General features: G+C 40.7%; 5 protein-coding genes across 5 annotated transcripts; 1 reads left to right on the top strand and 4 right to left on the bottom strand.

Annotated features, from left to right (window-relative positions):
- Window positions 1-2399: 2399 nt before the first annotated feature.
- LOC140309109 (uncharacterized) lies at window positions 2400-4720 on the bottom strand. Its single transcript, XM_072386937.1, has 4 exons — window positions 4308-4720; window positions 3529-3897; window positions 2932-3240; window positions 2400-2812 (listed from the first exon to the last, which is right to left on the bottom strand). Exons 1-4 carry the CDS (start codon window positions 4351-4353, stop codon window positions 2691-2693), a joined length of 846 nt encoding a protein of 281 aa, XP_072243038.1. The 5' UTR covers window positions 4354-4720; the 3' UTR covers window positions 2400-2690.
- Window positions 4721-5954: 1234 nt separating this feature from the next.
- On the bottom strand, window positions 5955-16944 carry LOC140309108 (cell division cycle protein 20 homolog B-like). Its single transcript, XM_072386936.1, has 11 exons — window positions 16782-16944; window positions 11466-11682; window positions 10236-10354; window positions 10042-10099; window positions 9341-9457; window positions 8694-8911; window positions 8453-8547; window positions 8059-8287; window positions 7485-7610; window positions 7279-7402; window positions 5955-6419 (listed from the first exon to the last, which is right to left on the bottom strand). Exons 1-11 carry the CDS (start codon window positions 16836-16838, stop codon window positions 6322-6324), a joined length of 1458 nt encoding a protein of 485 aa, XP_072243037.1. The 5' UTR covers window positions 16839-16944; the 3' UTR covers window positions 5955-6321.
- gpx8 (glutathione peroxidase 8 (putative)) lies at window positions 12917-16280 on the top strand. Its single transcript, XM_072386935.1, has 3 exons — window positions 12917-13175; window positions 13329-13590; window positions 15611-16280. The coding sequence occupies exons 1-3, from the start codon at window positions 12969-12971 to the stop codon at window positions 15772-15774; spliced, it is 633 nt and encodes a 210-aa protein (XP_072243036.1). The 5' UTR covers window positions 12917-12968; the 3' UTR covers window positions 15775-16280.
- A 3770-nt stretch (window positions 16945-20714) lies between the features above and the next one.
- Window positions 20715-23278, bottom strand: mcidas (multiciliate differentiation and DNA synthesis associated cell cycle protein). Its single transcript, XM_072386934.1, has 7 exons — window positions 23160-23278; window positions 23016-23088; window positions 22863-22942; window positions 22336-22396; window positions 21955-22181; window positions 21446-21556; window positions 20715-21314 (listed from the first exon to the last, which is right to left on the bottom strand). Exons 1-7 carry the CDS (start codon window positions 23256-23258, stop codon window positions 20880-20882), a joined length of 1086 nt encoding a protein of 361 aa, XP_072243035.1. The 5' UTR covers window positions 23259-23278; the 3' UTR covers window positions 20715-20879.
- A 1408-nt stretch (window positions 23279-24686) lies between these two features.
- On the bottom strand, window positions 24687-26427 carry LOC140309104 (cyclin-O). Its single transcript, XM_072386933.1, has 3 exons — window positions 26068-26427; window positions 25430-25615; window positions 24687-25347 (listed from the first exon to the last, which is right to left on the bottom strand). The coding sequence occupies exons 1-3, from the start codon at window positions 26425-26427 to the stop codon at window positions 24718-24720; spliced, it is 1176 nt and encodes a 391-aa protein (XP_072243034.1). The 3' UTR covers window positions 24687-24717.
- Window positions 26428-26619: the final 192 nt, after the last annotated feature.

The raw sequence follows: 26619 nt of genomic DNA, 5'->3' as shown, positions 1-26619 counted from the left end.
TTAAATATTAGAATTTGCTTTAGGCCCAAAACATTAAAATAGGCATAATACTATCAGAGGCCTGACTGCATTTGAAACTGAAGGTGAGAATCAAAATAATCTGCTAAAAATTTGCAGCAGCAAATAAATTTTGAAAGAAACTACATACAATTTTATGTAATTTTGTCAGCATAAGTCCCAGGAGAACATTTCAAATATGGTGAGATAAAAACCTTTCAAAACAAAGTGCAAAAAATAATAAAATGAAACTTTGACAAGCTGCGTCCTCGTGACATGATTAATACTTTCTGAATTTGCTGCTGCATTCACATTCATGTTTCCGCTTAAATTTGAAATTTATTTACTCTTGACTTGAAGTCCCATCTTAACGCATTTACCTGCCGATCAGAGACACAACATGAAATTTCCTGTTTATAACAAACGCTCGACCAGTTCGCTTTTTCTTTTTACTTTCTGACTTTTGAAAGAAACAAATGAGTAAATATCCCCGTTTCGTGCCAAGAAAAAAAGGAAAAAAAAGAAAAACAAAACAAATCCAACAAAAACACAGTAGGTAATAATTTGCACTTTCTTATTGCCACTGAATCTATCCTCACATTAAAAACCTGAAGATTTCATTCTCAGCAGCAGCCACATGAAGGTACAACCATGCTGGCTCGACCACCTACAGAATTACAGTGAAACCACACTTCAATAACATGTATCTAGCTGCTTTTAGTTGAACCTACTCCTCAGTGTGACACTGAATGGGCTTACTAATAGAATATTTACTATAATACCAGGCTATAATCATCGAGGTGATACTTCACTCCACTGCTCCATGCAAACACTCAGGTGGTGAGTTACAGAATGACAGGTCTAACTCGGAAATTCCTAAATAAAATGAATTAATGAATTTGAGATTACACAATAACATGAAAAAATCCTCTGATTATTCTTACTTTGGAGCTTGAGGATCAGTATCAGTATCCAGCTATTTCCTCAGAATGACACTGAATTCTGAATCATATTAAACCACTTACTTTACTTCAAATTCAACCAACTGTGTCAGTGATCAGTAATCTAACTTTCTCCTGCACTAGACAGAAATCTGGGTGTTTTTTTGTGTATGGGCTATTGTATACGCTAAAGTCCACTTCCTCCTTTCAATCTTTCAACAAAAACACCAAAAAAACATTCAACCCCTTTATATTCGACTCATACCAACTTCAAGGAGCAGCAAGTAGACCTTTGAGCAGTGACTTTGAATAGTTCACATTACAAGACTTTAAACCCTATTGTCTCATCACAAGAAAATTCAAAGGTCGCAGAACACAAAACAGACCGAAAACCAGGAGCTTCTTGTGTATCTTGCATAGTATAAAATTACTGACTAGAGAGAAACCTGTTTGTGTGACAGCTGGAACTGCTTTATGGACAAAAATCACACAAGTCACAGACTAAGTCTATTAAAACGCTCACACTGTGTGACCTCCTGCCACGGACCACAACCTAACACAACTCCAAAGCTCCTGGTCACAAGAGAGGCGCACCATGTAGTTTAAGCAATACGACAATTCTACACCGATGAAAATCTTCTGTCCGGAATTTTAAATTGTCACTGATGGTCTTTCCTGTATCGCTCTTCAGCCACAGGTTCAAATATTGTGATATCTTGCTCTGAAACGACCAAAGAAGAGATGAACAAATACCAGAATCGAGGTCTTAAACAAGCAGTTCCCAATCCAGTGGCTGACATCAAGGTGGCTACATCTGTCTCTGACATGAAGTCTATGGCTTCAGAAGGAGTTGTGATGTGGGACAAACTAAAACAGACCAGAAAACAAGACTCCGATGTGCTAATTACTAAAGAGAGTCAATGTTAAAATTAAAACAACAATGCAAACAACACACAAGCGTGCAAATGGCTTGTCAAAAAAACTCTGATCATCTGTGTTTCACCAAAATCACATCACATGTGCTCATGATCGCATTCTGGCACTTTTTTTAAGTCCACTAAAGACAGATCAGCGTAGCTTAATCTTTTTGTGTTACTTTTTTATAACATTAAATGACACACAAAATATTTATGGCAAAAAGTTGGTCAAAGTGTGAGTCTGAAACAACTTGGAAAAATGCTAGTTCATGATACCGGGCTGCTTACTGTGTACTCACTGCTGGCAGACGCATTGTAACGGAGCAAAACGGTTTGGAAGACTGGGCAGTGAAGCATGACCTGTAATGATAATTTTCATGCCTGGTCAAATTCTCAAACTTTCCCTGTCCTTAAACTGACTAGCTATGTCAGTTTTGATACATTGTATCTTTTTCCACACTATTTCGGAAGGTTAGAAACTTGTGTTTCCTATTGCTACAGGTATATATTTAGTAAATATACTAAACTAAATATACAAACTAAATAAATGAAAATCATGACATCTTAAACTGGGATACTTCTACAATAAAGTTCTCTTTTGTAACTATTACACAATGGCCTCAAAGTATGTTGATATAATCTATATATTCACATAAAATATGGTGTTCCCACATTTTTATCCAAATCCTCTGGTTCTCTGTGGGAATGGATCGAAAACTGTGTCCTGAACGGAGAGCTCCACCAGAGAGATGTCATGGCCCGTCTCTGTGAACCCTGAAAATGACAACAGAATGTTCTTAGGAGTATTCAAGGTGCATTCTAGTATATCACATTTTTAACAAGATAAATTAGACTTGCCTTTTTTAAGAGTATAATAAAGAAACACGAGTGGAAGAACCAGATACACAAGCTTGAGTAACTTCAACAAGATGATTATATTGCGCAGCTCAGAGTGCACTGGGTCGGAGAAAAGACACAGACAGAGATAAATGTTCTGATCCTATCAGGGTGTTGTTGGCTGTTGGGTGTGAACACACAAAATTCACCACTCATTGGTTACAATGTGCCCTTCCTACCTGTTTTAACTTGTAAAGTTGCAGGACTGTCTCCAAGTATTGTTTTCCCACCAGTCACGTTATCGGGCCGAACAACAACAGCTGATATCTCTATGAAGTACTCTGTGGCTGAAGTAAGGTTGGAGATACTGATGTTCATGAGGGAAGAGCCATTGGTGAAAGGGTAGAGGAGCGTTTCACATGTGCAGTCGCATACTGTCACGTTGTAGCTGTGAGGTATCATCAGCATGAATGCTGAGACGTTCCAGCTAAGAACCGCATGATCGACACCCACTGACTCCACTGTCACCGACTGCGGGGACACTGGACCTGCGAGAGTAAACGAGTCAGAAGAATGTTGGAGATGAGCTCAACACTCACCGTTTCCACAGACGACATTGGACTATTCAAGACAGTAAAAGCACAAGTTCTGCTTACAATGATGACTTCATGTATTCAAACATCCTAAACAGAAAGAGTGAGACAAGCTAGGACAAGTTGAAGAAGATGTTTGTCATCACACCATGTTTAAAGGAGCTTTGATGTTTTATTGTCTATCCTGTTTATGTGTTCTAAATGCTCTAAGCATGTTGTCACTATCTACCTTCGAGTACCTACCCTGACAGACAACCATGTGTAGCTCGTCACAGTGGCGAGCAAGCAGCTTCTTGTCTTTTTTTAACATGGCTTCCAAACTTGCACAGTGGCCCTCATAGTTCCTCCTGTACCAGCGTTCATAGCTCAGCTCTTCCCCGCTGACCCACTTCCAGTCGCTGGCGATGCTCTGCCGCTGTAGACCGAGCCAAAAGCTGACTTTGTTTGCAGGGGTTGCATTGAGGAGGTCAAAGTATTGCTCCTCTGAGTTCAGGACAGGAAGGTCCACATAGTGCTTCTGGCAGAACTCCCGAGCTTTGACCCAAGACATGGGTCTTTGGACCAAGATGAAGTGTGAAGTAATCTGGCCTGCTGCTAAGCTGTGGCAGACCACTGAGACATGAGAGATACAGAAACAGAGAGGGAAATAAATCAGTTAATGGTAGTTGCACTGGGTTGTTTAAGTCTAATTGGAATTGAGTAGTGACTATTAGATAAACTAAATCCAAGACATCAATACATTGTCCAACCCCCCTACGTATTGCAGTCTTGGCTTCTTGGCTAAAGCTGTTGCAGACAAAGCATGCCTTTGACAAAGAGTAAAGACCAAAGTAATGTTTAGTAGGTGGCGCTGTGTCTGTCATATACAACATATTACAGTTCATGTGATTTTCTCAGAAACCTGTTCGGAATAGCATAACTGGTATAAATTATGCAATCTTTCAACTGTTGCACTTCTGTTTTTATTACCTAAATAATAAAATAAATGTTTTTGAAGATGAACAAGTTTAAGTGACAGTTACCCAGAACAGCCAGCCTCTGCAGAATCTGCGTCTCATTGGCAAACATGCAGTAGATTCCTTGGGTCTTAGTGGAAGATGATGGGCACCGTTTCCCTCTTTCTCTGACAAACTTCTCACCATAAGCTGTGGAGAATTTTCCAAATCTTTTTGAGCATTCTGCAATGTGCAACCCATGCTCTCTCCTTGTCGTCTGCCCAAAACTTCCGCTCCTAGGGAAGTTTATAAAATCAGCTCACACTGCAGAATGATGCAAGACTTGGAGAAAATGGGAGTGTCTAAAGTTAATAGTTCAACCATGTCACGAAGAGGTCATTGATCATTTTTCAAACTGCAAATGTTTTAAAGGTGTTAAGGTTCTCGTGGCCTTGCAATGATTCCGTTTCCCAAAATAACCATCACTGAATCTTCGTGCAACACCTGAAAAACTTGAAAACAGCAGATTACGGAGCCAAAAGCACTTGAACAGGCTCAGCAAAGTTTTTGAAAATGAACACCGGAAGAAAGTGGACTAGCATTTATAGGAGGTTCTAAAAATACTGTGAGGTAGCTCCACCCCGTAGGCTATTTTCAGAACAGCTTTGGTAGATGTTTGGATAACGGAGTTTGAGTGTCCTCATGGCTTTGATATATCAATCTTATCAGTTAACAGAGCAAAAACAGCTTACAGGAAACCTTAAAATGCCCATAAAGAAACAGAGCATTCAAAGAGAGTGTCATGCAGGCTGACCTCAGCCCTTCTAGGTTATCTGGAACAGATGTGAAAGAGAGGTGTTAATTTGAACACAATTCACCTCTTTATAGACATTTCAGTAATCAGGATCTGAAGAACAAACTAGAAATGATGCTTAGACTCACACATTATTTGTGTTACATTATACGCCCCGATCTTTACTCTTGGCTACAGGTTCTTGTGAAACCTGTTCATCCTGTTTCTGGTTACCTGATATTATACTCTCTTATAAGTAGTAGTGTAGTAGTGTCTCAAAGTTTTGATCCACAGTGGGATTTCAGATTTGGATCTTAATGTTTCTTACTTAGCTCTGTATTCTGATTCAGAGAGGATGTGCTTAAGACATGCTTTGCGCTAAATGTCACCAAGCATGCTCATGATGCAAGCTCATGGGGTAGAGCAAGCTCATGATGATACAGAGCTATAATGTTTGGAATCTATGTCACGTTTGTCAAATGTTAGTCTGTGCAAACTGTTTGTGGTAAGAAGTCTAAACCTCGCATATTGCACCTTCGCTTTTATGCATCTGTTTCTGTGAACATGTTACCCATATGAGACATGAAGCGCTAAGTCTTGACCACAGTTCTTTTGCACAAAGTGTTCTACTAAGTCATGTCTAGTAACATACTTAAGGGTGAGAATTTTTAAGCACCCTCTTCTTTGCCAAGAGGACTTTACTCGGCTTTCTGTTAATGTGTAGCTGAAGTTGACGTGCTGTAAATGTTAAATATCTACTAAAATAAATCTAAATGAATGCCCTCTATTTATTTGTCATGTCAAACCAACCAGGAATACTTAAGACATAATTAGTTTCATGGGTGAAATCCCAATTCTCACCAGTAGATTTCAAACAAAAAGCTGAGCAACAACAGAGTCATGTTGACAGATTGCAGGCTACAGTTTTGTTCCCAGATTTCATTTTATTGTTCAGTTTGCCACATTTCATGCAGTTTTTCATTATGTTTTCCAGTCGAAGCGTTGCCCAGAATTTTTCCCCATTTCCACTTCTTATTTAACTTTTAAGTCTGACAGTAAGTATCTGTCATGATGAAAAAATACAGTGTTGTGCTTTTGTCCTTTTAATAAATTAAAGCATGTGCCTCATGCATGGCAGGAAGTCACAACCAAGCCTTCTGTGATCGGCGAAGTCTTGTGGTTTGTTCTGAACAGAGATCAGGAAACGTGAAGTCTCTTCAAAGATAGTGAGCCATGTCAACACACATTTTACAAAGGTTCAACCTGATGAAGACTACATTCACCACCCATATTAAATTATGTTGGTAACTACAGATCCCAGATATGAAAGCACTGGTCTGCCCCAGCAGAGAAGATGTGAGAATTGTCAGGGTTTATGGCCAAGTGCAGAACTCGTTGTAAATGACCTGAAAAGACAAAAACTGCATTAAAACCTTAAATGCCTTGTGTTAGAAAAATAGAAAAGTTTAGTAAAAGTAAAAGCACAATTTTGCAAGATTGGAACATTGATTAGTATTTGTGGCTCTTTGTTAAAATGAATAGCAGAGGTAATGACAGTAACATCGCCAACATTTTGCCACCCCTTCTCAAAGCCTTTTGCACCAGTAAACAGTTCAGAGAACAAAAGATGACCACCTTTAATTACGTATCATTAATAATTTCAGAGTAACAAAAGAGACAACAGGAGCACAGAATGAGTCGCTGAGAGACTGAGGTTGGGCCTGATTGTCTGACGCGCTCAACAAAAGACTTAACTGGGATAAATAAGTTTAACCTTTCATTACCAAAAGAAAGATGATCAACTCATGATAAAGTGCACAAACTCAAAGTAATCACAGTGATCAAAGAAAATAGCAGTCAACAAAAAATACGGCGACCCAGCTCACCCCCTCTTCTCTATGGCTCCCCATGAGAAATGAACAGGTGAATAAATTAACTAAAATCCCCGCCCATTAGTATGTGACCTGCTATAACCAAAACAAACAACACAGAAGAACGGCAATATCCATTCACCTTAATAGTAGAAAAACACCTACTACACCTACATTCATGGCTCCTACACATAGTTTCACATTCACTAAAAGCCCAGGACATGAATGAATCAGCGCAAACTCACTTGAGGATAAACTATCTCAGTGGAAGATGTGCTATGGTAATATTACTCAGTGCGTATAATGATGCAGTGCACAACGAGGGTGGTGTGAATCTGTTAAACAGAATTTTTTGCAGTAATAGTACACTTAATGCAATTTAAGGTTTTCTAACCTGTGAGCTGGTAGATCCGTCTGAGGGAGGGAAACTCCCACTTCCAGGAGGTGACTTGGTGATGAGGAAGACCGTGACCTGTGACAAGATACTGCTTCTTGTCAGCCCATCGAAGAGAACAGATCTATAGAATTGAATCATACGGGTAAACTATGCAGCATTTTTTATAGCAAAAATAGCTCTGATACACTTCAAGCTATAAGCACCTGTGAATTTGTGTTGACAGAAGTCAAGCAAGACCCTGACTGTGTGTTCCAGAGTCTCAGTTCACCATCTGTCCATCCTCCTCCTGTAGCAATCACATGTCTCTGCCATGGACACCATCCCAATGCCTAGACACACAGAAACACAAGCGTATCCACAATGCATGATAACAAAACATACTTTACCTGAGTGATAGAAGCTCAACATCTAAGCATAACAATAAGCTGAGTGCTACAGGAGTCTGCAGGAGTTAGAATGAGTCATCATCATGTCCCGCAGCTGAACACTTGCAACTTATGACAGTGGCTGTGTCAGTCTTCTAAATCACAAAACCTTTCATACATTGTGAGTGATTCAGGTCCTCTGTAACAAATCAACAAGTGAGACAAATCTAATTCACGTTCAGGTTGGGTTTTACTGTAGAACTCACTACTTATGATCTAGTTTACTATGACAAAATCATTTGGGGACAAACAAAAATAAATCCTTCAGGTAAGTGAAAATGGTCCATTATATTTTGATTCAGATTATTAGAAATAGAAAATCTTTCAGTCCCCTTTTTTTGATTTTGAATACCTTAACAGCGCTTGGTTGTTCCATTGTAATCACTGGCTGACGAGACCTTTTGATCCCTATGATGTCATTGTCCCAGATATGGAGAAGGCCCTCTGTGGAGCCACTAGCCAGCCGGTCATCGCCGGGAGACCACTGCAGACTGCAGATCGACTCTTTTTGGACGGCTGCACCAACCACGGATGTAGGAACCCGAGGGTCAAGGTGATGGATGTGTCCTAGAGCACACCCACTGTGAGATTGTGAACACTGTTAGCTCACAGAGAAAACACTGCTTTTACCTCACACTTCATTAATTTGATAGTCGCTGTTCTGCTTTTTCATAATTATGGCTTATAAACCAACAGTTCTTTTGAATCTTATTTACTCATTGTCTGCGTAGCATATGAACGTGTACCTGCTGAGTAACTGCTGTTTCCAGGAAAGTGCTGACACCACAGATAGGTGTGATCGCAGGTTTCTCATTTTGTGCTTGTGGTCAACGTCCCACAACTAAATGTCACATAAAAAAAAATGAAACACCACAAACCGTCATCCTGCTGATTCAGCTTAATGTTGCATTTCCCCTCACAGAGACCACCAGAGTTCTTGTGAAACAGTTCATGACCATTTTGCACTCCTAGCCTCCAGAAATGTACCTGCATTTCCCCTCGTCTGTTCCCAATGCAGAGAGCTCTGCCATCTCGGCTCCAGCACAGGCAGGAGATGGACAGAGTCTTGCTGCGCGGCTGACCGGGATCCAGACTCGGCTCAAAATGTCCCACAAGGGAACGAGTTTCTGAATTCCAAAGGTAAACAGACGAGCCCAGCGCTAAAGCGATCATTCCATTACAGCTGCAGTCAAGAAGATTGGTGTCTAAAAGGAAAGAGTAAGAAAAAGAGGACTAAAAAAGAAGGGCATTTTCTGTCTTGCATCTCTATAAAAGTTCCTGTAAGACCCAAGAAGAGGGCAAGGTTAACGTCACCCAATATGTGTTGCAAAGAACAGAATTTATCGGTAACCATGCATTATGTGTTCACTTAAAATGATGGGTGCTTTTGCAACCCACACTTCCAATTTCATCTCCTTATTGCGAACACCCGATTCCCAGTAGCTTTTGAAGAAGAAATTCATCTTTAACTTAAACAGAGACAGATTAATAAATGCATTCAGCAAACACAAGTACAATTCTGTATGTTATTTTTGTCTGCAATCATGGCTAACATGAAGTTTAAACTATGTTTCACAAGCAGTACAGGAATCCTCATTATTCCAAACTTTATAAGGACTTGTATGTTCTCTTACAGTAGTCATTTAGGAGTGATGGAGCTCCCAACGTCATCACTGACTGTCCCTGCACACTCGAACAGGCATTGTTCAGAATGGAAAAGGCCTGAAAATCAGGCCTTTTCTCATCAGAACCTGCAAAAGTGAAATATAATAAACTGCAAAACACACAGACATCATGGATCCACTGATTATGAAACTAAAATGAAATAACTTTGTAGCGTTGCATATATAAGAATACCAAAGCTTATATAGATTTGCTAAACGGTGAGTGAATGGTTACTGTTCGTATTTACTCACAAGAGACACACAAGCAAGGCTGAATAAAACTGAAAAGGTGTGTATTGTCATTGGTAAAAATATGGTCAAGTGTGTGCTTAGATGCTCCTAATCAAAGGAGGTGTCGATGGATGACTAAGAAGATTTAACCAATGATTTCTGTCAAAGTGAGACGTCTTATGCAGCTCAAATGTCATGTTCTTTGTTTTAAAGTTCTCTGGATCTTTCAGGAGCCAAGATGGATGTCTGATTAGCAAATGTGAGTTAATATGGAAATATAATTCTAATGATAGGGAGCCTAAATGTAAACACACACCTCCAACAGCAGTTTACAAAAACTACAGATTGATCAAGCTCTTCATTGTGGTTTCCTGGTATGACATTAGGCAGTATCACTCTACATTTTATTCACACACTATAATCGCTCAGTCATGCCGTACCAGCCAGTTGAGGGTTTCCTTGTGATTGAACTGCAGCTCCCCACACCCATGCCACTTGCTGTGAAAAAGACATCTTGTTCAGCTCAGATTTAATCATTAGAATGTTTGATTTTATCTTTTACTTTTTCCTGTGAGCATGTGAGACTCACAAATATCCAGCTAGAGGGAAACTAGTTGATCTTCCTTAAACAAACCTGTTCTGGGGACTTTTCTGTGTCAGACCATCCTCTGGCTCTGACAGTACAGTGTTGAGTGGTATTTGTGGTGTTCAGCGGTACAACTGCCACACTGCCGTCTTCCACAGCTGATGCGTCTGTCAAAACGAGACAATATCACAGAAAACTTCCATGTCAAGAGCAGGAAAGGAATAGAAATACTGTGACAGGGATTGTTTGTAGCTTTTGTAGCAAATGATCATTTAAGTGTTATTACCAAGCCATATGTTAAGACACGGTGACATGTGGGCACCATGTCCACAGCTGTGACTCTGATAGCTTAGATATTGTCCACAGTGCTGGTTGAATAAAGCATCTGAAGCACGCTTCAGGACACACAAGGCACTGACACATACATTATTGAAACATTTATCTAAAATACGTAACCATTGTTGCAATTTTTCACACCAAACGGAAAAATTATACATCAGTCAGCCATAACACTATGAAGACTGACAGGTGAAATGAAAAAGATCGATCATATAAATTAAATGTCTGGCAATCGGTGGCATATAATAGGCAGCAAGTGAATGCTCTACCCTTTAAGTCAATATATTGGAAAAAAAAGGCATTCATAAGATTTGAGCAACTTTGATGCCATGTTCTGCTGGGATGCCTTGAGCGCTGCCTTTTCTTGTGGACATGGACATGTACCACCCACCTAAACATTGTTGCTGACTGAGAACTCACATTCTAGAGATAGTATTCCCTGATAGCATTGTAAGAAAAGTGGTTATATATATTCCCTTTGGGATAAATAAAGTATGCTTGTTTCATTTTTCAATGGCCTAAAGAATTAGTGGAACAGAATTTCAAAGTGTTGGCTTATCCTCCAAATCTCCAATAACAATGCAAGTACACATCAGTGAGACAAGCTGGACAAACATGTCAGGTGTATAGAGGCCCCAACTCACAAATCACAGAACCTAATAGATCTGCTACTGACAGCTTTGAGCCAGACTCCAAAACATGTGTGTTTTGGTGGTCTAGTCTGGACAGGTCTAGTCAGGTCTAGTCTGGACAGGTGAGTGGTTTTATGGAGAGAGGAGGAACCCAGTCAACAGGTGGTGATAATCTTATGGATGATTGATATACAGGTAGGTATTCTTTTATACCACATAAAAAAAGACTGAAAAGCAGAATTAAAATAATTTCAGGGTTTCCTCTCCAGAGTTTAGATGGGGAAACTGTTGTACAGTAGTGTGATACCTTGAAGGTTTCCCTGTAGTACTTTATGCTTCTGTTCATGAACTCTTGGAGGAGATTCAAGCTCCAGCCTCTTGCAGACGGTGTCAAACTCAAAGCTTGGATCACACTGCCCTCCAGGGGCCACCGGTGTACTCGCAACAGGACCCTTGCTGCTGCTCCTCTGGGTGATCCACCTTCTGAAGCGTTTGTAATTTACTCCATGGGACTCTTTTTGTCCCTGAGGAGATTATTGAACAAAAAAAAAACAAGGCTTAATACTGACAACTGATATAAATTTCATACTTCGTGAAACTGATGAAATACCCAAAGAAACAACAAAAAAAAGTAATATTTCCGGTATAGACTTTCAAAACAAAAGCTTCATTAACTGTTAACTTGATGAGTCGGATCTCATTAGGTCACAGATGACACATAAATGACTTATTTGAACAATCAATCCACAGGCTGCAATGCAAACTTAGCCTAATTTTTCCTGATAACGTCATAGATAACTATTCTCTCCAAACAATAGCTTAGACACTACAGTTTCTGAGATGCTGTTCAGTGGTTTCCGGAAAGGTCACAAGGTCATCTGTGTTTATACGCCATGGTTGCTGAAGTATTACAGATGGTTGCTACAATACTGTTAACTGGTTGCTAAGCTGCTGCTGTGGCATTAAGGGTGTTAACTTATTCAGTAAACCTATTCATAATCCTATTCAGTTTGAGAATACATATTTTTTGTCAGTCCTCAGTGTTTTAAACAGCATAATATATTTTCTTTTTTTTTTTACAAACATATTTATTTTAAATTCAGAAGGTAGATTGTGCAGCTATACAGTTTATCGGGTGTATAGACAAAGTTCATGTCATTGCAGCTACAGTAAAGTAAGTGCATTTTTATTTCCTTTCAAAGTCTGGGTAAGAAAGTGCTTTACATTTAAGCAAAAGCAAAGGACACGTGTTACAGGCATACCGGTTATAATAAGCCCATGTGAAAAAGTGCGTCATGTTTGCTGCTACAAGAAGAGTCTTACTTTGTGTTCATCAGCCAGCAGCCAAAATCAGTTATCAGCTATCATTAGATTAATCAAAGAAACACGTGAGTACCCAGCTACTGTTCAGTCTGGTGGCAGGAAAATGGAAAACATTCATATCAAAACCTTATGCCTAGAGTAAGTCAAGGCCGCCTGAACATCTTGCTCTCTTTCATCTGTTGTAAAAGTATGCAATCGATTTTTTTTTGTTATTTTAAAGCCAACATTCAAGTTTTTCAAACATTTAAGCATTCAACTTCAATAGCATCCTGACGTCCTCAAGAATATCTGAAATCTAATTTCATGACTCTGAATCTAATAATGAAAAATAAAGCAACATGCGCTAACATGCGCATTTTGTTCTTTATTTTAAAGCCAGTGTAATTCCGGTGTTTTCCAGCTAACTTTACGCAGCTCTTTCCTCCGATCCGCCCCGGTACTTCTGGCAGGATTCCCCCTCAAGTCCGTTCACAGCACCCCCTCCAAGATGGAGGCACTCGGAGGTTATCCCACCAAGTCCTCCAAACTAAAGGCAAAAAAGTTAAGAGTTCTGCTGAGCATGACAGTCGGTGTGGGGTGTTTATTCCTCTTGCAGACTCAACTGGTGAAACCCAGAAAACCGAATGACTTTTATTCTTTCGAGGCCAAAGACGCGAAGGGGAGGACGGTTTCTCTGGAGAAGTACCGAGGAAAAGTATGTCCACATCATCACACCAGCCGTTTGCGTTTGAGGATAAATCTGCGCACACTTTGCACAAGTCCCACTTGAAGGCGGGTTTCTTTGCTTAAAATCTCCTTTGTTGTACATTTTCATAGTATTTATACCATGGTTGTCCCCTCTGCACAGGCGTCGTTGGTTGTAAACGTGGCGAGTCACTGCGAGCACACAGAGGCCAACTACAGGTCTCTGCAGGAGCTCCACCGGGAGCTGGGCACGTCTCACTTCAACGTCCTGGCCTTCCCTTGCGGACAGTTCGGGGACACGGAGACCGGGTTCAGTCGGGATATCGAGACGTTCGCCAAGTCCACCTACGGTGTTACCTTCCCATTCTTCAGCAAGATCAAAATCATGGGAACAGAGGCAGACGCTGCCTTCAAGTTCCTCACAGGTTGGCAAGAAAGTATTTTTTAACTCAAGCGCACAAACACTGCAGGAAAGTGCAGAAACAGTCATTATGTCCTGGAAATGCACGTTTCTACTGCATTTACGGGAACAAATTAACTAATGTCTGCCAGTTTGGACCTAAGTTTCATCAAACCTCATGTGATGCTCGGTAATAACCAATAAGTTACTACTTATTCACTCCTGCAGCCGCCACACAGCCTCAACGAAATCTTTTGGTAATTTCTAATAATTTTGTGGCTATATTGCTGAAATATGCAACGAATTTGTGAAAAGACATATTGTGAAATAAGTACTTCAGAAAACTTGTCGATGTCCAAATCTCAATCTACTCTGAAGTAACAGCTCCAGGATATCTATCTCGCCCACATCTATGAGGAAATTGTCATCTTTTTTTCTAAGTAGAACATAACTGGTTAATTCAACAATCCTGAGGAGCTATGATTGTTTACAGTGTTGACACAATTATAATATATTACTGTTGTAGGCAAATAAAGACTTCTTGGTTATTTTTCTTTGTTTGAAGTCTGAAGATTGCATTGAATTTTTAAATGAAAGCAGAACGTAATCATCATAAACTGATACTTTATTCAACGAAACATAGAAACATACAAAAAGTGAGACATTTAGTTGTTTCAAAATATAATATTTAAAAATATTAGCTCTTCTTGAATTTGATGGGAGCAACATGTCTCAAAAAAGTTGGGGCAGAGCCAGTGGTACCACCTCTTCTTTTAACATCTGTAAATGTCTGCCAACTGAGGGGACCAGTCGCTGGACCTTTAGGAAGAAAATGTTGTTCCATTCTTTTCTGATATAGGACTCTAGCTGCTCAACCATTCTGGGTCTTTGTTGTCACACATTGAGTCTCATGATGCACTGAACGGTGAAAGGTCTGGACTGCAGGCAGGCAAGAAGCCGTGCTGCAGTATGCAGTTCAGTATTGTCTCTCTGAAATATAAAAGACCTTCCTTGAAAAAGACGGGACGGGAGCCCAGGTTGCTCTAAAACCTGTAGGTACCTTTCATCGCTCGTAGTGCCTTTACACATGTGCAAGTTGCCAGTTCTATTGGCTCTAATGCACCCCCATACCATCAGAGATGCAGGCTTTAGTACTGAGCACTGATAACGAGCCAAATGGTCCCTCTCCTCTTTAGTCCAGAGGTTGCATCATTCATTATCTCCTAAAATAATTTTGAATTTGGATTGGTCTGACTGCAGAAGAGGTCTTTGCCTCAGTCCATTTTTTAAAATTGAGCTTTGACTTTGTACTGTAATTTTACATTAAGGATTATTCTGAAATTGCTCCACAATTTCTAGACTGTTTTAGCAGATTGATTAACCTCTGCCCATCTTTACTTCTGAGAGACTCTGCCTCTCTACGGTAGTCTTTTTTATACCCAATCACCTCGCTGAGCTGTTGCCAAGTAACCTAATTAGTTGTTCCTCCAGCAGTCTTTTTTTAGAATCACTTGGGTTGGGACGTGTTGCTGCCATCGAATTCAAGATGAGCTGATGTTTTTCATGAAATATGAAAAATATGTTTCACTTTCAGCTATTGATATGTTCTCTATGTTCTATTGTGAATAAAAGACGGGTTTCTGAGAATTACAAATCATTGCTTTTTGTTTTTGTTCGTATTTTACACAATGTCCCAATTTTTTTGGAATTGAGCTTGAATAGGGAATATTTATTTTAACACTTCTGGCATTGACTGCAATATACCCAACCTGACTGACAATGTTTTCTGTGGTGTTTCGGAGTTTCATGTGAGCTCGTTTTAGACCAGTTTGAGATGCTTCAATTATTTTTATGTATCAAAGTACTTAATGGGATGTTTTCAGGACTGTTTTCTCCAAGATGCAATATTTTGTAAAAAATTGAATTCATGACACACTGCATGCACTCAAAAAAGAGCATTTTCCTGGTGACTGGATAAAGATTAGATAAATACATAGTTAAAGCAATATTAATAACTGCACTGTAATGTCTTATTTTTTTGTTAGATTCTGTGCAGAAAACCCCGAAGTGGAACTTCTGGAAGTTTCTGGTGAATCCAGAAGGGAAAGTGGTCCGGTTCTGGCGAACAGACGAGTCCATCGAGAGTGTCCGGCAAGAGGCCACAGCGTTGGTGCGAGAGATTATCCTAAAGAAACGGGTGGAGCTATGATGGCCCTCGTTGATAAATACTGGACATACTGTCAAGTTATGTCTGTGCTCCCTGAGCTTTGACAGCCGGGAATGACTGAACTGTTACCAGTGAGTGTTGTTGGGAGATGAGTCGCTCCAGAAACATACAGGATTATCCACTAGTGTCAGTCACACAGAGGTAGTGGTAGTCATTCAATGCAGGTCGGAGTGTGTATTTGTTGAGAGCTGTCGGTGTGTGTGTGTGTGTGAGTAACCATCCTGTGGTTAATAATGACAGATGTGATGAACATTCCTTACAGTGACCACTGGTGCAGCCAAAGGATTGTTTTGCCTTTTGCCTTTGACTTTTTTACAGATGTTCAGATTGCCTTGTTGCTGTACCTGCTACCATCTCTTTCTAAAGTTTATATTAAAAATCTCTTTCTTAAGATGAAGCATACTATTTCAACCTGTGTTGACTGGTATGAGCCTGGATAATTGTGCTCCATCTATCCAACAATTAAATTATTTAATTTCATTCAACAAGCTTTCAAATTTCTTTTTTCTTTTTCTTTTTTTTGGTAAAAAAAATGTAAACGGCTGCAAGAAAAAAAAATCAAAAATGCCAGAAGTGGCTGCAGATGGTTCTGAAGCTGTGGATTTCATGGATAGTCTGAGGGCAGCAGCAGGTAAGCTGGCACCTTAAGAATCAACCAGCTAACGAGACACTGCCTTCACACCACCCAACTGCCACCTGGTTAACACAGAGAAATTGGCCCTGCCAGCTCTTTGTGGTTCAGATGCTGAAAACTGGACATCTGCTTCTTCGCAAACAGATCTGTGCAAAATTACTTCATATACTGAAAAACCTGTTTGGAGGAAATGACACCGTCAAATGCAACTGTTAAGGTAGCAGAGCAGTGTGAGCTGCAGAACAGAGACGTCAGCTAACATTACACTGCCTCCCAACCAGTCACAACTCACAGGACTTCTGTAATGGTTGCAAGCGCATGGACTTAACAGGTGTGTGAAATCTGCTGCTCTTACCGTGAAAGGGGAGGGTCTCCTTTTACCAGTAAAACTTCTCAGCATCCTAGTGGCCATGGGAACAAAGAAACATCTCAGTTCATGGTCACGGAGAAGAGCTTTCTCACATAGGACACACTAGGATAATCCTTTCAGCCTCTCAGTGGGGAAATTCACATTGTTGCAGAAGTGGGGGGACAGAACAAAAACAAAAGGAAAAAAATCCAAAGTTTAAAACAAGGACACAAAAAAGTGTGTGAAAAGAAAAGAAAACAGTATGAAAAAAACACAGCATTCTATGAGTTTTAAAGGTTTAAGTTGAAGCATTGTAATCAGTGATATGAATGAAAGCTTGCAGTAATGTGTGTTATTCTATCAGACTGACATGAACCGATGCATTTGTCATGTGATGGCTGCCTCGCAGTTAGTTAAACCGGACCGGAGCAGTGGGGTTGTTTAGAGTTTATAGGTGGTTGCCTGGTAGCTGCAGCAGCAACACCTGAGAAGTGACGCCACATTTTCAACTTCAGCTATTTTAGTGCAATTTCAGGATTTACTCACCCTGCTGGAGTTTCCATTTGTGGGTCTCCGGTGCAGCTTCACTCCCCATCATCTATGTAAAACACGCCTTTTCCTCCTCTTTACCCTAAACTGACCGGGTCATTGCTGCCTGCTGCACCTTGGGTCTGCTCCTCCTGCTCCAACTCTTCTCTCCTAAATACTCCTGCAGGGCGGACAGCGGAGCGGGAAGCACTGTCCTCTGCTCTGCTATTGGCTGTTTGCTGTAGTTTTTTTGCGTTTAATTATTCTCGTTCAAGGATGCAGTCCGCGTCCTGGTTTCTACTGGAAACAAACAGCCAGACAAAGCCAAAAAGAGCAACGCGGTAACGTTTTAAGAGTGGAGGCGGCAACATGTTATCAGTCAAGGACGAAACTGTCCATCATTTATTTATGAGTGGCGGTGTCATTTGACACAGGTTATCTCATAACTGAAGCCACAGAGGTGGTTTATTTGAACAGAATAATATTACGACGATGATATTGATGGTGATAAAGTAACAAAGTCAAGTAAAGGATTCAGAGTTAAATAGTCTCATTAAAAAGGAAATAAATAAGTTTAAAATAGTCAGCAATAATGCTAAAAGCCACCAGAAAAACCAACAGTTAGTTAATGATACAAATCAAGTATCAAAAAGTTTCAAATTACACAGAACTGTATAAAGAGCCCCCTATTTAACATTTGAACTACAATGGTGTTATATTAAAAAAAGAAGCCGTTTCACTTTTAATCAAATGTTTTTAACCTACTGAAAATTAGGTTAAAATTAAAATACAGTTATACTAAATAACATAGAATAGCCTATGTGCTTTTTGGATAAATGAGCATCGCATTCGTCTTTCGCTAAATATCCAATCAAATTTGTTTCCTGTCTCCTAAATTCAGTCAACAGCTGACCTTTAACAGAGAGCTGACACCGGAGATTTAAATCAGTTTCACTGAGTGAAAGATGCACCCCTGTTTAGCAGCTCTTCGGTAGACACTGACTTGGCGACGAGTTGCTGTGGCGCTAAGTGTGCAGAACGGCGCGAGTGTGCGCACGTTGTCGCCACCTGTCATGTCCATATGGGCTCAAACTGAGAGCTCGAGCCTCGAACCTCACCACAGGTGCATGCAGCAGCCGACACATGCTGAAAACCAACACAAATTTCTGCTCCTTTAATACCTCACATGAATTATCTTCGCGTATATATGAAAGGTTTCCATTTAACTTTTGAACCTCTAATGAATTCATTCATAGCCTCTTCTTACGTAAGTAGGATTTTAAGGCAGGCTGTATCTAACACAAACAAGTTAGACGTGCAACAAGCCAAGAGATAGGCTTAAATAAAAATGTTTCGGATTGCATTTGCCCGAAGCTTTGAGCTCGTCTATCCCAACACCAACACCCCTTTACGGGAAAGGCATAAATAATAATCTCCCTTCCATCCTCTTTCCCGCGAGACTCAGCCCGGTTCGCAGCCTCCCTCAAGGTTTGGTTTTTGTCACCTTAGAAACTTCATTGTCTCTGTATTTTATTCTCTCCTCCCACATCGTCCCCTGCAGTTTGGCGGCAGCTTAGCCGGTCAAATGCGTCGCAGTCAGCTTAACAAAGCTTCGTCCTCTGCAGCTGTTCTCACCAGGTCAACGGCAAACGCCTTTTTTTTCAGAGAAAATGGCTTTGCTCGTTTTGCGCACATAGGTTCTTCTTGTTCAATTTGATAAAAAAATAAGAAGGGATGAAAAAAAGGATCTGATACATCTAGGTATTTCTGAGGTGTTTTTATTGTTTGAATAGCATAAACAGCATTGCAGGCCATATGATTTACAGATAAACAGAAACTCCTCAGGTTCTGATGTGGTGTAGCAGAAACTGAGCTGATGCAAGCCTGCCAAGATTCCATAAAATCTTGTCTTAAAAAATCCTTTCATTCATAGACCATACCTTTATTTTCACATAACTAATATTATTTTTCTGTGTTTGGAGGTTCTTACTATGACACAAAAAAAAAAGGTCACAAAGTTTAACTTACAGAGGTCAAATCTGGAAAATGCAAAAACAGTCTCACTGTAAGTGATCAAAAACTCCAACGTCTTGTATAGTTGTGGAGATAAAATGTAATGATATATGTAATGATATATGTAATGATATATGTAATGATATATGTAATGATATATGTAATGCTATATGTAATGATATATGTAATGCTATATGTGCCGGGCCCTTCCCGAGCCCGGCTCTGATGGAGGTTTCTTCCTGTTAAAAGGGTTTTTCTCATTCAGGGTTGCCTTGTGCATGCTCAGGGCGAGGAGTTGAATCAAAGACAAGAATCAGTGCAATGCCTTGGTTTCTTGAGCTAGGCAACTTTTCATGAATTTGCATTGTATGAATGGAACTAATATGGATTTGAATCTATTTGATTAGATTATAACTTGATCACAACGAAATTGATTAGATTGCATCTTTAAAGTGCCTTGAGATGATGCTTGTTGCTATGTAGATAAACTGAATTGAACTGAATCTATGTAACTTTCTATGGTTTTGAATGAGGCCAGGCCTCCATATCGCTCAGGTTCTTATCTGTGTTTGAGTTGTAAAGCGTTCATGACAGAAGCAGCATTGATACTGTAAACTACCTGGGCCGAAGCTGCAGTGTTGTCTTCACTGCTTCAAGATAAACAGCCCCAGTTTTGTGGAAGTTTAAACAGGTGCCGAAACTGAGATTTGACATTATCTGGTGGATCAGCTCTTTATAGCTGAAAATCTCAATGGTGGGGTCAATAGAAGATAACATGAGACTCCAAAAGGTTAAAGGGTTAGACTTCTTTTGTTTTTGGCAAAGTTTTAAAATTCTCATTCATGGTAGCGTTTAAACTTTAAATCTTTTTTTTTTTTTTTCCTCTTTAGCAGGACTGGTGTTTGTACAGCAAAACTGTTTGCAAGCTGGTCCAGCGGGCTAACACGTTATGCAATCTGGACAAACAAAATCTATTTAAATTTCCAAAAAGGACATAAACAGAGATGTGGGCAGCAATACATCAGACTCAGTGTCTTCATTCAGACCACACATTCACTCAGACAGAGACAAAAGGGAAGGAAGTACCTGCCCTTAAAGCAGGTCATGGGGTCACATTTGTTTCACTGCTCAAACATGGAAAGTTCACAATAAAAAGTTTATTTTCCATGTGCTTAAATATTACCTGTGGTCCTGCATATCATTACGTCTCCAAAATATCATAAAAAAATACTGCATTCTATTTTAGTTAAAAAAACAACACATTTATTTCCATATGCGTAAAATAGATATTTTCCACAACAAAAATATGTAGTGAGATGCAAAAATAAACAAACACAGAGGAGTGTAAACACACACACAATGTAAACAACAGAAAGGGCAGTATTATTTCCTTTGACTGATTAGCTCACAAGCTACCTGAGGAGGACATCATTTAATCATTTACAGATGTAACTATAGATTAAAAGTTAAGCATTAACAGCTGCTGCCCAACTACAATTCCTTCCATTCTCTTACAGATTTACGGCACCTTCATAACTAAAGTCACTGCCCTCATCTCACATTTCAGCTGCAATTGGGAACCCAACGAAAGCGGTATCCGCCTTGCTGAGTCCTCGAGGTAAATGCATATCCATGAGGGAAGGCCTGAGTTCTTATGGTGCAGTGTTCTCTGATAGATGTTTTAAAAGATGAGACACTGTCTCCGGCCTCAGCTCCATCAGCAGTCAGGCAGCTGGGTGTAGACATCTGTAGACCTGAGAAAGCACCATGCATGTGTATTGTCTCTGATTCCTGTTGCTGCCTCGGTGCTGTGGCGCTGTTGAGCAGGACAGCATTGCAGCGTGTGCTGATGTCCCTGAGCATCTCCTCCACTGTGTCAGAGGACTCGGTTTCATATCCTACATCCAGTCGCTGACGTTTAAGCGGACCCAAGGAGTCGTTCTCACCACAGGGCATCACTGGTGCTCCTACATGTGGGTCTCTGACTGTCATCAGTTTCTGGAAATAAATTGCAGAAGTACAAAACATCCAGAAATTAGAATTAAACAAAACTTATTACGTTACAAGCAACAGAGATTAAATCTTGGATGGAAGTATGTGTAATCAGCTTGTCTCAATCATGTACTCACTTCGAGCACTGAGGCCAGGTGCTTTGCTCGACTGGCCAGCTGCCTGAGGTGTAGATTCCTCTCCTCAAGGGAGTCAAGCTCTTCCTGCTGTCTGTGAAGAGTGTCATGGAGCTGCAAGCACACAGAGATCCCCTCAGTTATGCTCTTGGCTTTGAGGATTCTTCCTCTTACCATGACATCACCAATTTGTATACAAACCTTGTGCTGAATCCGAAAGTCGAAATGCAGTAAAACTGGCATTTTACTTATAGTAAAGCTGAGCATTTTGTAATGTTAACCATAAGAAATGTAGGTTCATAATTTTACACAAAATCTCCTTTACAAATCAAATTGGGTTGGATTAAAAGAAAAAAACAAAAACAGATATAACAAAAATGTATTAAGTCTAAAATATTACCCCATAGTGAGGCAAATCACTCACAAATATTGCCTAAACTGGCAACACCCGATGTATCTGAAACACAGACCACCACCTTACAGAGGCTATATATCTCATAATGAGGTTTTACCTGTTTATTGACAGACACTGAATGTCCCAATGCCCTTCCATGCCACTCTGCCATCCCCCTCCAAGGGGCTCCATCCTGGGCATGCAGGCTGCCTGTGTCTGTGTTTGAGTGAACTAGACTATCCTCTGGAGCAAAGTCCCTCTGAGGGGTGAGGGGAGGTATGACAAATCCCTGAAATGGTACAAGTTCAGCTGGAGACAGACTGCTCTCCAGCATGGAAGTAGAATCTGACAGAGGAGACAAAACAAGGGCGAAGTCACTGTGAGTTTGGAGGATCTCAGTTGATGATGATAATAATAAGTAACAGTATTGTATCACAAAAATGCGCATCAGTTACAGTTGGAGTGTCACCATGTCCAAACTGTAGGTTAATTATCTCACCTGCCATGAAATCCAGCGCATAATCTCCGAAGTATTGGTCATCTGGATCAGATTCATTCACCTGTAAGCAAAAAAATCCACAATGAACACTTGTGCGCATTTTTTTTCCCATTGGTTATAATAGAACATTTCTACCTGAAAATCCCACCAATTCCAGGCAGGACAGTGAAGCTTGTTAACGGGATATATATTGGTGGTCATTTCAGGAAAAGTGCCGTCGCTTTATGAGTAATGTGGGCTCACTGATGTGTGCCAAAAGGGTAGTTTGTGGGAAAAAAAAAACCTGTGAGGTCCGACCAATTAGTAGCTTGTGTGTCATGAGTAAACCACACTGCCATTCGTGCAGAATTCCAGCACATCGTGTCAAACATTAACAGGGGGCTTCAGACCTGCCACCATATAAAAATCACTCTCCGGTTGGTGGGCTTTAACTCATTTATCACATACGACAAATCAGGAGTCACGAAATATGAGATATCAAGATGAAAAAAATGGACATTTCTTTTCCGATCAGGTTTAATACCAACCTGAGAGCTGAGCGAATCTCTCTCCCGTCTGACCTCGGAGGCGCAGTCCTCCAAATCTTCCCATGCAATTGTCGAAAAAGCTGCAACACAACAACAGTGTGAAAAGACGAAAAATGTGGGGCACGAAGTTCATCCATGCGAGAGGCAGCCTACCTTCATCAGCGATGCACGGCAACTCGACGTACACCGTGACCGGGCTGCTACATCTTGGTACCGGGGTTTTATCCTGCAGGAAGATTGATTAGACTTTTATACTGTTGAGAGTTGTGTAACCTATTAAAAAGACAGAAATCATACAATTTTCTGAACAGCTGCTCTCCGCCCACGTTGTTCCATTTGGTTGGGACAAACAGCACCAAACGCCAGTCTGTCTCTTCGCATCTCCATCAGTTCCATCTGTAAAACTGAAGGGACATGTTTTGATTTGTACTTGATATAGTCGACATTCTCCCGGTTTGCGTCTCTCTGTGCCGCGGTTTCATACTTAAGACCCAATCAAATGCACTTCTTCGGTCTCCAGGGAGTGACAGCGTCCTCGGAGATTAAATTGGTACAGACGGTTTTCTGGTCTGAAGTGCAAAAATGGTGCCGCGCAAAACGGCGCCATTAGAACAGGTGCCTTCTGATCCACGCAGACTCCCTACGGCCAAATTGTCCACAAATGTGCCTTAGCCGCAAGCTTGACGTGTCCTCTGACACTCATTTATGCGTTATAAACGTGCATATATAAAAATAGCTTTTATAGTAAACATCAAGAAAATTTGAAACATAAGCTGAACAACAGAAGGACATGAGACTTTTGTTCATTCTACTGTTTATTATTTTGATCTCATAAGGATTTATCTGACTTGAGCTGTCTGTGCGTAATTGTTATTCAACTGTGCGTAAAACATGCTTCAGAAAAACCCAAGCCTGTTGCCGCAGTAAAAGCGAAGTGGAAAAGGAAAAGGGCAATTGCAGGAGACAGCTCAGTACACACTCTTGACAAATACCTCTATTAGTAAACAAACAGATGTCTCCTTGGTCCATAAGGTTGAATGCACCTGTGTGGTCGATACTGTGTCAGCAGGTCGAGCTGCCACGCGTAATGGATCATCAAATAAAGCCCTGCAATTGACGTCACACTTTGGTTTCAAATACTACAGCTAACAGACGAAAGTTGGTGTAATGACTTTCAGGCAGCAATAGCCACATGCATCGCTACTTTTACGAAAGTATTTTTTTTATCCACTGTTATCCTGTGTTGCCAATAGCCTCATATTTACAGCACGTTCATATCATTTAAGCCCGTCAGAAAAAAAACGCAGTACTGTGAAGACACCTCTGCTACAAGCTCTCTGTCAAGCTGCTTACAGAAGTTGGATTTTATTATTATGTCACAAGCCCTTATTTATGTCATAAAGACACCCTGAAAACCCGTAGACACTATTGAAAGTTCCCGTGATCAACAAACGAACACATTTCATATTTCACATCAATAAAGACCAGCACAAATTAATTGACTGATGATTTATTTTGAAGTAGAAAAGACACACATTGTTTTCAGATACTTCATTAAAGAGGTTGCAAAGCACCTCAACTCAGCAGCAAATCAGTGCATATACAGAAAATGAAACATGAAAATAATATATTAATATATTCCATGGATAGTCAGTAACATGATAATAAATAAGAAATACAGTCATGTTCAGCTGAAAAACCTCAAGGGACTGAAAACATCTGAATGTATATGAGGTATATAGGAATTTCAGGAGATCTATAAACACCAACCTCTCAACATGACCCTAATCTTTACTCTAAATGAAACATCTATAACCACAGAGAAGAAGGAAATCTGACATTGATGCAATTACAGTCACTGGGTCGACATTGCCTTCAGAATCTCCTGGTTTAGTGATACCAGCAGCTTCAAGTTGTCTTTGCATTCCTGTACCAGACTGCAGTTGTAATAATTCACCTCACCCTCAGACAAGAAATCATGTTTCACTGCCCCAGAGTCACTGTCAGAGCCAGGATCCACAGGCGGCTGGACAGAAACTGGTTGTGTATATAGTTCATCTGCAAAACTATCCCACTGGTCTTCCTTTGACTGTCTGGCTACATGCTCAGTGAAACCATGATCAGTTTTCAGTAACTCGCTGGCTAGTGTCAGTGCACACCTGGCAGTCAGGGATGGTGGGTATTTATGGAAAGCATAGTCTGCTAGAGTCAATTCACAAACTTTTTGTGCAAGATTGCTGTGCTGCCTGATACTTGCTGTGCCTGGATTCACATCTGAAAACATACTACTATTGTTCTCAATTACAAGATGGGTAGCCTCAATGCAGTTGGTGTAATAGTCCAGGAAAAAGGCAAGCGTGGGTGCAGCAAGGCGGAAGTTAAGACGGAGGAGGATGAGACACTCCAGATTGCAGAGCTGCTCCTTGGTGAAAGCATCACAGCACATTGACAAGAGATGGCTGACCGGCGGGGAGCATACCTCCACCTGCAAGGAGAAAGGGAAGCAGTTCATTTGAATGTAATCAAAAAGAATCCGCTCCTCAAGCTCATCATTTTCAAGGACATACCTGTTTACTGGCTAAGAGAAGCGCAGTGACACCCAGGAGCTGGAAGCAGTCAGCAGCAATGGGAGTGGACGCCAGGAACCGGTCCATGATTGTCACCGTCAGGCAGCAGCACTCAAAGGACAGGCGGAAATGTTTGTGGACAGGGATCAGCCAGCTGATCAGCTTGCATCGTGACCCTGCAGTCAACTGCAGGAAAAACACACAATCATCAATACAAGCAGATTGAAAAACTGATTATGGAATGCGACTATTCCAAAAAAAATTTCAGAGGCACATGTTTTTAGCCAGTTTTAGCCACATGTAGCCAGTATTTTGTTTTAATTGTTTTACAAATGTGATCATATTATTCCAGAAGGATTCCTGTTTTTGCCACTTGTGTTCCTCTAAATGCTAAATGGAACTAAAGACTATAGCGCCTCCAACATAATGGAGAATTTTCAAAATTATGTAGAACTTTACTATTTCAAAAGGCTCTAACTCTCTACAACATCATCGACAGAGAATGTCAGACGACTGTTTAGTCTGAAGGTGAACAGTATAATATTTTATCCCATAGCCTCATATATACAAGTAAAAACAGGCCTATCATAATAATCATGGGTTTTTAGATATAATCTCAACACTGTGTCATAGCCTACTTGTGGCTGGTGAGCCAGACTTTTGCAGGGATGAAACTCCTCCTCTTTCTCCCTCTGGATCTTGAAACCAACGTCTCCATACTGAAGGTACCAGCTGGACAGCTGTCCTGCCACAAGTTCCGGTTTGTTTGACCCGTTGTGGGACACATCTGTCCGAAATCCGCATAAAGTCGCAGAGGATACCAAATCTTCCTCAAAACCAGAATCACTCATTTTGGACATGAACTTCTGTTTTCTGTGCCGGGCTGCCTGCTGCTGTTCAAATTGCGCGAGAGCTTCTGCTGAGGGAGACGCGGAACTTATCCGTCTTCTTTTGGGCACAGTTTCGGAACCACGTTCGCTCCTCACAAATGACACCATCTCCGGTGTGGCTTCGCTGTCGGTGGAGCCTTCACGCAGAAGCTCCGCTTGTTGAGTCTCGCCTTCCACCAACAGCAGTCTCGTATCGCTTGTGGGATGGAGAAGGGAGCTCCGTCTGTGACGTCAGTTTTCCCGGGGTCTTCCCCGCTCGTGTGGCTCACCTTTCTCTCGTCGCTCCGGGCAACTGAGCCA

Source organism: Leuresthes tenuis, unplaced genomic scaffold (assembly GCF_036924035.1).
Source record: "Leuresthes tenuis unplaced genomic scaffold, fLeuTen1.0.hap1 SCAF_6, whole genome shotgun sequence".
Lineage (NCBI taxonomy): Eukaryota > Metazoa > Chordata > Actinopteri > Atheriniformes > Atherinopsidae > Leuresthes > Leuresthes tenuis.
This window is presented reverse-complemented; position numbering and strand designations above follow the sequence as displayed.